The sequence below is a fragment of the Talaromyces amestolkiae genome (genome assembly GCF_001896365.1).
Source record: "Talaromyces amestolkiae strain CIB chromosome Unknown scaffold3.1, whole genome shotgun sequence".
NCBI lineage: Eukaryota > Fungi > Ascomycota > Eurotiomycetes > Eurotiales > Trichocomaceae > Talaromyces > Talaromyces amestolkiae.
This window is the reverse complement of record NW_024468039.1, coordinates 57,460-69,397: the sequence shown is the minus strand read 5'-3', so window position 1 is coordinate 69,397 and position 11,938 is coordinate 57,460. Positions and strand designations below refer to the sequence as shown.

The 11,938-nt window shown below is 48.0% G+C and overlaps 3 protein-coding genes across 3 annotated transcripts; 2 read left to right on the top strand and 1 right to left on the bottom strand.

The window, feature by feature from the left end:
• Window positions 1-51: 51 nt before the first annotated feature.
• BHQ10_002078 (uncharacterized protein) lies at window positions 52-3,017 on the bottom strand (the record flags this gene model as incomplete). The annotated part of the gene is made up of 6 exons (XM_040874184.1): window positions 52-1,637; window positions 1,689-1,918; window positions 1,970-2,205; window positions 2,258-2,516; window positions 2,572-2,671; window positions 2,726-3,017. 6 exons carry the CDS (start codon window positions 3,015-3,017, stop codon window positions 52-54), a joined length of 2,703 nt encoding a protein of 900 aa, XP_040730583.1.
• A 1,131-nt stretch (window positions 3,018-4,148) lies between these two features.
• BHQ10_002077 (uncharacterized protein) lies at window positions 4,149-7,753 on the top strand (the record flags this gene model as incomplete). Its single annotated transcript, XM_040874183.1, has 7 exons — window positions 4,149-4,291; window positions 4,347-4,497; window positions 4,550-5,089; window positions 5,141-5,760; window positions 5,814-6,016; window positions 6,066-6,696; window positions 6,748-7,753. 7 exons carry the CDS (start codon window positions 4,149-4,151, stop codon window positions 7,751-7,753), a joined length of 3,294 nt encoding a protein of 1,097 aa, XP_040730582.1.
• A 1,539-nt stretch (window positions 7,754-9,292) lies between these two features.
• On the top strand, window positions 9,293-10,989 carry BHQ10_002076 (uncharacterized protein; the record flags this gene model as incomplete). The annotated part of the gene is made up of 4 exons (XM_040874182.1): window positions 9,293-9,469; window positions 9,527-9,606; window positions 9,662-9,937; window positions 9,996-10,989. 4 exons carry the CDS (start codon window positions 9,293-9,295, stop codon window positions 10,987-10,989), a joined length of 1,527 nt encoding a protein of 508 aa, XP_040730581.1.
• Window positions 10,990-11,938: the final 949 nt, after the last annotated feature.

Here is an 11,938-nt window from a genome sequence, read left to right as displayed (position 1 = left end):
TGAAATGCGCACTCTATATTGAACACTAATTCAACAACATCAAAGGTGTATTCAAAAGAAAACAAGATCATTCTCATCCCAACCCATCTTCAACAACCCGGCCTTGGTAGCCGTCTCCATCCCCTCCGGTCCACAGATCAGTGCCAAACTATCCCCATCCGCAGAAGGCGGCGCATATTGTTTCAACAGCTCTTCTCCTATTCTGCCCTTGAGACCCTTCCAGTCACCGGATGGCTTCGTGAGCGTGTGTACAATCGTGCATCGTTCATCGTTCAACGCAGCGTAGGAATCGAGCTCCTCGCGGCAGAGGATGTCTTCCTCCATCCTGTTGCCGTCTAGCACGACACAATGCGTCGGGTCCTGTGCGTTTGTTACCACGGCGCGAAGCACTTGGTAGATCGGCGTGATACCGCTTCCGCCGCAAATCATGCGGAACGATTTGACGTCTCGTTGTTTGTCGTTCAGTAATACTTTGCCGTGGCCGAGGTAGGTCAGTCTACCGAGAGGGCCTTTGATTTCGACGTTGTCACCGATGGCGAGTTTGTCGAGGGCCATGGTCATTTTCCCGCCCTTTTCGGTTGGGGTGGGGGTGTAGACTTTGATGAGGAGATCTAGAGTTCCTTGTTGATTTGTCTCAGAAATTGGTGTGTAGGCGCGGATGATGGATTCGGATGTTGTAGAGTCTTTGAGTTTGACCATGAGATGTTGGCCGGTAGGGAGGCCGAGGGGTTGTAGGTCGTAGTCGAGTTTGAAGGTGAAGATACGGGTATCCCATGATATAGAGCGTTTGGTGGAGAGTTCTGCTTTCTTCCATACTTTGGGTTGGAGGTATTTCTCATCTGGCGTGCCTAAAGAAGACTGGTTTTGAGCCTCGTCGTGTAAGACCTTGAGAGAAGCTTTTTCTAGAGTGCCGATGTGGTAGTCTGGCATCATCGCTTTGGCTGTCTCGCTGTCTGTAGTCTTGTTGGTATTGATTCCATCCAAATAGAGAAAGTGGAACTTACGAATTGCAAGGAACTCCTCAGACACATCCATGCCTGCCGCGGACACGATACTCTGAGCACCACCAGGATGACCTTCCAAAAACTTTGTACCATCGTAGACCTCGCCATTCACAACGAACCAAGGCTCTTCCGGAGAGACATGTGCCTTGAATTCCGCAAAATCAACCTTTCGATCAAGACCTTCTTTCTTCATATTAATCTCCTCGACCGCTTTTCCATTGTTTGCCTCTACCTCCTCATTACTCATCACCTCACCCCAGTGACCATTCGTGAGATCTCCACCAGCCTTCTTGACTCTCTCCATCCATCCACCAGGCATAAGAGCCGGCTGCGTGGGATGCTCGAATCTGATAGTATCGCTATCCTTGATAACCGCAACTCTGAACCAGGGGTTATTCATCATACCGAGAACAGACCAGTACATATCCCGCGGTTGAATGCTAAGAGCTTCGTCCATGGCACGAACAAGAATGGCGTCGCTTTCAGTTAGATCCGAGATGAGAATTTCTAGATTCCAGAAACACCAGCAGAAGCAAGTCTCGCGCCAGAACATGTCGACTTTTCCGCCGAAAAGGTTTGATTCGTATTCACGGTATTTGTCTTCGGGGTATTCTATGTTTGCCAGTCGCCAGGCTGTGTCGACGTCAGTGTTTGGGACAAGACATGAAGTGACGACGGACTTACATTTTCCTTTATCAAGAGATATTTCAACCCGATTTATTCGTCGACCACCTCCAGCGTATGCGTATCCTTGTGCAGTATACGTTGCGGTTGGGCCAGCTTTTGCAGGCCGCAACACTTCATCATGTTGGGGATGTACAACAGCCGAGTTGACATTGAGATCATAGATAGCGTATCGGTCATCGTACCACCACTTCGGCTCTTTGGCGGATTGTTCGGGAGAGACCATAGTCCTGGATATGTTAGTTCGACTTCTCCTACTTCGATATACAGAGACAACTTACGGAAGTACTCGATTATCATAGATGTGGTACCAATTATCGCTAGGCGCGTCGGTCAAGATCAGTTTTGTCAACCATTTGACACTTCGTCCACCGATCTGCCCTGGTACCACAGCTCTCAGGGGACGGCCGTGATCAGGACGGAGATCTTCGCCGTTCATTTTATGGGCGAGCATAATGCCTCGATTAGGATCCATGACCCAGTTGAGCTTGACGGATGTTCCGTAAAATCCATTTGGCTGCAGCAGGCGTTAGTGAAAAGTAGTCAACTCGTTAGAGCGAACGGCTTACCAGTTTATCTGCTCCCTCCATACAAACATATTTAGCCCTTCTCATTGGCTTTGCTCGTTTGATGATGTCCCGCATCATTGGACCGGTGAAGAGGGCAGTTGAGAGACCGGCTGCTCCCCATGAAAAACCCTTTGACTTGCGGACTTGGTTCTGCTCTTTGCGTCGGTTACCGGCGCATACAAGGGTGATGGGTGCAGTTATTTGGTCGAACTCTTGTAGGATCTGTCTAAAGTCAAGAGTGATGGGGTTCTCAACAAGTCTATGATATATGTCAGTTGATGTATTCTCCAAGTTCAGGATAAGGTGGGCTCTACCCCTCGATACTTAGTTCCCAGGTTGGAATGTCTTCATCACGGACTCGTGGGACGGGCCCATGATTTCTAACGTAGAATAACTCGGGAGACGTCAAAAATCCTTCAACGAGTTAGTCGACTCTCTCATATAAGAAGCGGTTTGATTTTGATATACCCTCTTTGAACAGCGTTGTTAGTGGAGGCTCCACATTGAAGGGATGGACACCAGTCAATCTGATCAATCGAGGATCACGAGGCACATGGTTGTCTGGCGTGTCTAGGTCAACACTCAGAATCTCTGTTGGTGCTTTGGATGGCGGCGGCAGAGGAATATCGGGCAGTAAATCAGATACAGTGGAAGCACTATCGCTGTCGCTTTGTGATGTCGAGCCGTTGTCACTCTCACTGGAGACAGGCAGCGAATACTCCAACATCTCCTCCTTATATCCCAGCGTTTCTGTGGCCATCTTCTGTGATCATAGAAGGTGTATGTTCCCCCTACCGAATCACCTACTATGTACAATGAGGCTTGCGTGATAGATGTTGGTCAGGTGATAAGAGCAGCAGCAAGAGTATACAGGTATTAGGTATTTGATATCGGGTCCGGGCTCATAGGGCTAGGATATAATAACCCTTCTGAGTAACAAAGTCATAAAAGGCTCCCGCGGAAATCCAACACGTCGCAAGACTTTCTAGTTGGAAACAATTGAGAACAATGAACTGTGCGATGATGCACTAAAGAACGACCTCCGGCCATGCCCGTCATTTGCTCCCACGCATCAAACACCGACAAGCATTGGTCAACGGCGGCGCAGGAAAAACGCATCCTGGAGAAAGTGGATACTTTAAGGTGTCGACAGTGGGTGGCAAAACGGTAGGCGACAGGTGTCTGTCTATTCCCGAGCCTCTGGACATAGTTCTGGGGCCTCTCAGAAGATTTCCACGGTGATACAAGGCGATGACGATGATGAAGCATTACTACAGCGCGACTTAGTGATTACCCAATCTGGCAGAGATTAGGGCATTGAAGTCATGTGGCCAATCAGCGTGGCGGGACAAAATCCTTATCTCCCGCTAATCGGACGAGTTCGAGTTCCTTACCGAAAGAGGCTTAGCGGGCAGGGAATCCACCCATTCCGCGGAGGATTTCTCCTAAGCGTCCATCTAGATTCGTTACTCTATCAAAACTAGATCTTCTCTTAGTGCTATCACTACTGTACGCGTACATCAGAAGATGCTTGCGTGATGTAAATACGTACATTCTGCATAGATCGGTCGCGACTACGTTTGAGGCGCCAAGTCGCCGCTATCGTAGAATCTAGTTTCGTTTGGAGGCAGAGCATGCTTTTGCACGAATAGTACGTAAAGGAGACTGCCCATCTCAAAAATTTCAAGGTCATCCCATCTCTGTCGTAGATGATTGGCGAATCTGCCTTTTCCAAGAGAAAAGCGTGGGCGATCGAGACTTAAGATTTGAGACTGAGCTTATGTTGCCCCTCCTGGATTAAATTTCACGTATATCCCAAAGGGCTCTGCTCTTTCTTTCGTTCAAACGTAGCTTTCGGAGCATCGCAGAAGGCAGCACCACCACCACCACCATGGCGCCATTGATGCATGAAGATCCATCGATAGAAGGCGTTACCGCCGACGCGGACAATCATCATGAGAGCGCGGCCGAGACAGTATCTTCCCGCAAGAAGATTGTCATTGTAGGGCTTGGGATGGTGGCTATTTCATTCATGTATGTACTATACATTGGACGCAAATTGACAAAGACAAGACACTAACTTGGATAGTGAGAAGATTATGAAATGGGATGCCGAGCGAAACCAATATGATATCGTGGTGATTGGCGAAGAACAACATCTTGCATATAACCGGGTTGGATTATCGACCTTTTTCGAACATCGAAAAATCGAAGACCTATATTTGAACTCGCAAGAATGGGTGAGTCGAAAATAATATGGTATTCTTAGAATAGAGTGACTGACCGTAACAGTACTCTTCCTTTACAGATGGATCTTTCAATTATCACTTGAACACACTCGTGACGGAAATCGACTCGACGAAGAAACAAGTACAGACCTCAGCCGGAGACTGGATACCCTATGACTTGCTCATTCTTGCAACCGGTTCCGATGCGGTCCTTCCCGAGTCCACACCTGGCTACAACGCCAATGGTGTTTTTGTATATAGAACAATCGACGATTTAGAACGATTGATCAAATTCGCATCTCATCACAAAGGCGAAACCGGTGTTACAGTTGGTGGTGGTTTACTGGGTCTTGAAGCCGCCAAGGCGATGACAGATCTGCAAGATTTTGGAAGCGTCAAGCTTGTTGATAGGAACAAATATGTGCTTGCGCGACAGCTAGATGCTGACGCAGGCTCACTCGTGACCGAAAAAATCCGAGAGTTGGGCTTGGATGTGATGCACCAGAAGAAAGTTGCTCGGATAGAAACAGACGAAGGAAACAATGTGATTGGTATCACATTTGAAGATGGCGAGAAGATCGACTGTTGCTGTATCTGCTTTGCGGTAGGTCATCCTGTCTCTTTTTTTTTGGGTATGCGCTGACATACGATACAGATTGGTGTCCGACCACGTGATGAGTTGGGTGCTACAGCAGGAATTGAATGTGCTCCTCGTGGAGGGTTTGTCATTAACGAAAGTCTCGAAACATCGGTATCAGATATCTACGCCATCGGAGAGTGCGCCAGCTGGGAGAATCAGACATTCGGTATTATCGCCCCCGGTATCGAAATGGCAGATGTGCTTTCTTATAACCTCACACACCGTGGCGAAGTCCCAAAGAGATTTCATCGCCCAGATTTGAGCACCAAACTCAAGTTGCTCGGCGTCGATGTGGCCAGTTTTGGCGACTTCTTTGCAGACCGAGACGGACCCAAATTCCTGCCTGGCCGACGAGTGTCAGCTGAACATGTCAGACCTTTTGAAGCTTCAGAACAACGAAAGACATCTACCAACAAAGTCAAGGCGCTGACTTACAAGGATCCATTCGGAGCTGTCTATAAGAAATATCTCTTTACAATGGATGGAAAGTACCTACTGGGAGGTATGATGATTGGTGATACCAAAGATTATATCAAACTGAACCAGATGGTCAAGTCTCAAAAAGAGTTGGATGTACCTCCAAGCCAATTTATTCTGGGTTCACAAACTGGGGGGGAGGAGAACGCCGACGATCTGTGAGATCTCTAACTTGTATTTATTTTAGAGGAATATCACTGACAGCTTATAGGCCCGATGACACTCAGATTTGCTCTTGCCACAATGTCACCAAAGGTGATGTGGTAGAAAGCGTCAAAAATGGCACTTGCTCGACGATCGCACAAGTGAAATCCTGCACGAAGGCTGGTACTGGTTGCGGAGGTTGTATGCCTTTGGTGCAGTCTATCTTCAACAAAACCATGCTTGAAATGGGCCAAGAGGTATCCAACCACTGTAAGTTCGCTACCACTTTTCTGATATACAATGTTCTAATTTCCATTAGTGTGCTCTCATATCCCACATTCTCGTGCGGACTTGTATAACATCGTTGCCATTAAGCAATTAAAGACCTTCGAAGAGGTCATGAAGGCATGCGCAAAGAACCCAGAATCTCTGGGATGTGAACTCTGCAAACCTGCCATCGGTTCCATCTTGTCCAGTCTCTACAACCCTCATCTTATGGACAAACCAGTACACGAGCTTCAGGATACCAACGATAGGTTCTTGGCCAACATCCAGCGCAACGGAACGTTTTCAGTCGTCCCCCGTGTTTCCGGTGGTGAGATCACACCGGAGAAGCTTATCACTATCGGTCAGGTCGCGAAGAAGTACAACCTTTATTGTAAGATTACAGGCGGTCAGCGGATTGACATGTTTGGTGCCAAGAAGCAAGATCTTCTGGCCATTTGGACTGAATTAGTGGAAGGCGGCATGGAAAGTGGTCACGCTTACGCCAAATCACTCCGAACCGTCAAGAGTTGTGTCGGAACTACTTGGTGCCGATTCGGTGTTGGCGACAGTGTTGGTATGGCTATCCGTCTTGAGGAGCGATACAAAAGTATCCGAGGTCCCCACAAATTCAAGGGCGGTGTTTCTGGCTGTGTCAGAGAGTGTGCAGAAGCGCAAAGCAAAGAGTAAGCATGATTCTTCACAAAGGAATGAGTTCGTCCGCTAAATTATTACAGTTTTGGTCTTATTGCTACTGACAAAGGCTTCAATATCTTCGTTGGGGGTAATGGAGGGGCAAAGCCAAGACACGCCGAACTCCTCGCCAAAGACGTCCCTCCAGAAGAAGTTGTCCCCATTCTCGACCGTTTCCTCATTTTCTACATTCGTACGGCCGACAAACTACAACGAACGGCACGATGGGTTGAAAATCTTCCCGGTGGACTCAAGTACTTACAAGAGGTTATCGTGGAAGACAAACTTGGCATATGCGCAGATATGGAGCGGCAAATGGAAGAGCTTGTGGGCAGCTTTTTCTGCGAGTGGACAGAAACCATCAACAACCCTGAACGACGCAAGTACTTTGAGCAATTCGGCAACACCGAGGAGACCGTCGAGACCGTCGAAGTCATCAAGGAACGTCACCAGAGCAGACCTGCATACTGGCCCAAAGATGGCGCAGAGGTTGACTTCAAGGGCCACCAATGGTCCAGCCTATCATGGCAGCCAATAATTCAGGCTAGCCACTTCAGCGTCTCCAAACCCGAGGTCTCTTCTACCAACATCAAGCGGGGCGACACACAATTGGCCATCTTCAAGATCAAAGGCAAATACTACGCAACACAACAAATGTGTCCTCACAAGCGTGCATTCGTACTTTCTGATGGTCTCATTGGTGATGACGACGCCGGTAAATACTGGGTTTCCTGCCCATACCACAAACGCAACTACGACTTGAACGGCGAACAAGCCGGTCGGTGCTCGAACGATGAGAGTATGAACATTGCTACTTTCCCCGCTGAAGAGCGTGAAGACGGCTGGGTATACCTCAAACTACCCCCTACTGAAGAATTGGACGCTCTTCTTGGAACGGAGAAGTGGAAGATCAAGAGCACTGAATCCGAAGACCCGTTTGAGAAGGTTGACAGGATCTACAAGGGTACGAGGGGGGAGAAGATTGGAGATGTCAAAGTTGCCCCAAAGGAGGTCTCTTGCGGTGGCGCTGGTAGCAACATCGACTGGTGAAGTGGTCAATTGACTGAGAAGATATGTTTACGATGACATGATCACTGTGTTGTATAGGGCTGTTAGCGGAGTTCGTGTTGCTTTATTTAGTTGAATATACCATCTTGATCGATATCTTATACGAACAATCTGTCCATGAATTTACGCAGATTAAATCTCCATCTTAATGAATACCATCTAGATACTTCTTCCTGCTCTGTTCTCATGTCAATGAAGACGATGCAAGTAGGGCAATGCAAATCACGTGCTAACTGATTTCAACCAATCAAAACTTTAAAATCTCTTATCAGCGAGCGGATCCTTGTACCCACCCAGCGAGTCACTAGTCTCTGGGCTTCTCAAAATCTATTCACCTTGCTCGTCTCCCGTCCAATACACACAACAACAACATCGATAAGGACCCTCTCTGAGACTATGAATAATACCCCATCTCTAGCTTATTTCACGCTGTAGTCATCGCTCCAGACTTCTGTTTCTCCACTGATTCTCCGGAGAACTCCTCCGCGGACAGAAAAAGAGCCGTTTTGGCATGTTGCCTCAAATATTATATGGTCTACGAAGTATATCGAGCTGTGACTAAAGTTTATTATTTTGCCTTCCACGTTTTTCGCCTTAGCCTTGGCTTTAGAGTATTTCCCGAGTGATTGACTATCGTACATGAGATTCGAGTCCTGCACATCTGTACCATCCCACCCTGATCCCTGGCCTGACGTTGTGGCCTTGGGTTGCCCTGTGCCAGGGTTGGTGTTGGGTTCGGACAAAAATTCAATGTAGTAGTCCGGTATATGTATTTGCAGTCCTTCCCGTCCAATAAGCCGCAAGATAGTTATCACGACTTGCTTGCTTTTTCCTCCGAGTAATCCTTGAAGATCAACTAGCCAGATCTAAGTATCCTATCACATAACTCGGAGCTATTTTCTTCTTCTCAGGGTCAACATCTCCAATAGACACATTCTTGAAGTCTGGGTTGTGTACTGTGGTCTGATAGTTTACGTTTCGTCCTGAGTGCAAGGACCCTTCTCCCTTTAGGGCGCTTTTGGCGCGATCCTTCTAGCCCTTCTTATCGTGATTTTCTTGAACTAGAGTTAAACCTTAGTGTCAAACAAACCGTCAGTCCTGAAACTGATACTGAGGGCTATCTCTGCCTTAACATATTGAGTTTGGTTATGTCAATTCAAAGCCAACCCAATCGCCGCGGAAATGCTTCCGGTAGATTTCGACAATCTCCAGAAACTCGATATAAGCTTAGATTCGACTTAATCACTGTGGGCCGTGAATGATGTCAAATCGAGACATTTATCTATATATGTCGACTGTCCTTGCTTTCTATGGTTTACTTCACGTCCAGATCATGATCAAACGATAAGAATAACATTCTGATATCTCCAAACGGGGCAACGAAGATACCTGAGGCGGTGGGAACAAGTCGATCATTCTATAGGATCTAATATATCAACATCACGAAAATATCAAGTCTTTCGGAATAACACATCGAACTCGATTAATCCATCATCACCTGGGCAGGTGACAATCAGCAAAATGCCTCCCTACAACATGCTCACAAGCGCATTCAAGGCTCCCGAAGTCAACCCGCTCACATTCAAAGCACTATCAATCCCGATTTTCAACCCAATCAATCGATATGGAAGAGTATTCTTCTTCTCATGGCTCGGTTTCTTTGTTGCGTTCCTGTCATGGTTCGCTTTCCCACCTTTGGTGAGTTAACTTGTCTAACTATCCAGTCTTTACACTCAGAGGCTGATTGAGTTCTAGTTGACTGTCACCATTAAGAAAGATCTCAACATGAGCCAGGCGGATGTAGCAAATTCTAATATTATGGCGCTATTGGCTACGTGAGTATCACGCTTGCATGTGCCCGTATAATCAAATACTAACATCAATGATAAGTCTCCTCATGCGATTCATCTGCGGACCCATGTGTGATAAATTCGGTCCTCGATGGGTCTTCATCACCGTCTTACTTTGCGGCGCCATCCCGACCGCTATGGCAGGTCTGGTCACCACACCCTCTGGCTTGATTGCCCTTCGATTCTTCGTCGGAATTCTCGGTGCCAGCTTTGTGCCTTGCCAGGTGTGGACCACTGGATGGTATGATAAGAGCGTTGTCGGCTATGCCAATGCCTTGGCCGCTGGCCTCGGTAACGCCGGTGGTGGTGTGACTTAGTATGTCTCCTTTTAGATTGCCTTGATGAGGTATGTGGCTAACTTGCTGTGATTATAGCTTCGCGATGCCCGCCATCTTCGACTCCCTTGTCAAACACCAGGGCCTCTCTGACCACAAAGCCTGGAGAGTCGCCTATGTCGTTCCATTCATCATCATCACCGCCATCGCCATAGGTATGATGTTCCTTTGCGACGACACCCCTACCGGGAAATGGTCCGAACGCCATCTCGGAGGCACCGACACACCCATGATGACATCCAGCAACCCAGACTCATCAGCCTTTTCTTCCGGCACTGTAACCCCGCGCATCGCCAACGAAAAGATCGACGGCAAAATCGCTTCTACCTCCTCTGCTGGCTCAGACACCGAAGCTCAAGTCGACAACTCCGAGGGCGATCTCATTGACGAAATGATCGTTGCACCAACATGGCGCGAAACTCTGCAAGTTGTTTTCAGTCTCCCCACCATCTCTCTCGCTGCTCTTTACGCTTGCTCCTTCGGTGCCGAATTGGCTCTCGACGGCGCTTTGGGTAGCTACTACACCAAGAACTTCCCCAAAATGGGCCAGACCAAATCCGGTGAATGGGCGGCCATGTTCGGTCTTTTGAATGTCGTCACTCGGCCCCTGGGAGGCTATATTGCAGATGTGATTTACCGCCGCACATCCTCCGTATGGGCCAAGAAAATCTGGTTGACATTCCTGGTCATTGTCACCGGCGTATTCTTGTTGGCCATCGGTCTCACAAACCCAACAAGCGAATCAACCATGTTCGGATTAATGGCTGGAATGGCCGTCTTCCTTGAAGCTGCTAACGGCGCTAACTTTGCCCTGGTGCCTCATGTGTACCCTTTTGCCAATGGTATCGTCTCCGGCACCGTCGGCGCTTTCGGAAATCTCGGAGGTGTCATTTTCAATATTGTCTTTAGATACAATGGCACACACTACGAGCGATCAATTTGGATCATGGGTGTTATTACTCTGGGTATTGGCGTTTTGCAGTCATGGACTCGACCTGTTACCAAAGAGGTAGTCGTTTCGGGGAAGCACTGATGTGATTGCAAAATATGAATTTATTACGATACCTTTTCATAGACTATTCCGGTTTTAGCAAGTACTGTACTAGATGGGCTTTTTCGTTCAATTTCATTTTTCCATTTGTAATAAAAGATTAATCCCCCCCCCCCCCCCCTCCCTTCAAGTGTTAACTGTCTGTGTTTTACTACTAGCCATGTTCCAATCTGTCAATCGAATCTGCCTAGACCGTTCTTTTCAAGCCTTCAAGCCTTCAAGCCTCCATAGGATTGCCGCGTGCGTATTCCAGGATCTAGGTTTACGTAGTATACGATGATGTACGAAGTGCTAGACGTCTAGAGGTGCAATGACTGTCTTGGATAGATAGATCGGAGCTGCCCGGTCCAATGATGGGCTGTGGCAGACCCCCTACAGCCCTGTTCCTGCCACTAGAGGACATTCGATGATGTGCGTTAGGTGAAACGGCACTTGAAAGTCGCCGGATTGGCGTCATGTCGCGACGTGGCATCTGCAGAATGATCCGATGGCACCACGCCTTGCGTTTCTGCCAGTTATGAGCCTCTTGATCTGAAACATGGTCTAGTATCATCTACTGGCCTTCACCCTACAGAATTGTTGTGTGGCAGTCGCGACGGTTAAGGAAAATCAGCGACAAGAGTGACAATCGCTCTAAGCTGTATTTGGCATAGCGTCGCCGTAACGGGGCCGCGCCAGCACGTGTTGTTTCCACTAGTGCTCCATCTCAGGCCCTGATTGATCGGTTTCCCCACGTGAGTGCAGTCCGGCGATGGAGCTCTAACCAAATCCGGCTAGTATGTGGTACTTCTCGTCCAGCCTGAAGTTGAAGGCAGCAAGGCAGACAAGCCAGACTCCATTAAGTCCATCCGTGGAAATACCGAAGAAGCTGAATCCTCGGTGGGTTTTGCGGGGAAACCAACAAACCAACAAACCTACTGCTGCTTACACA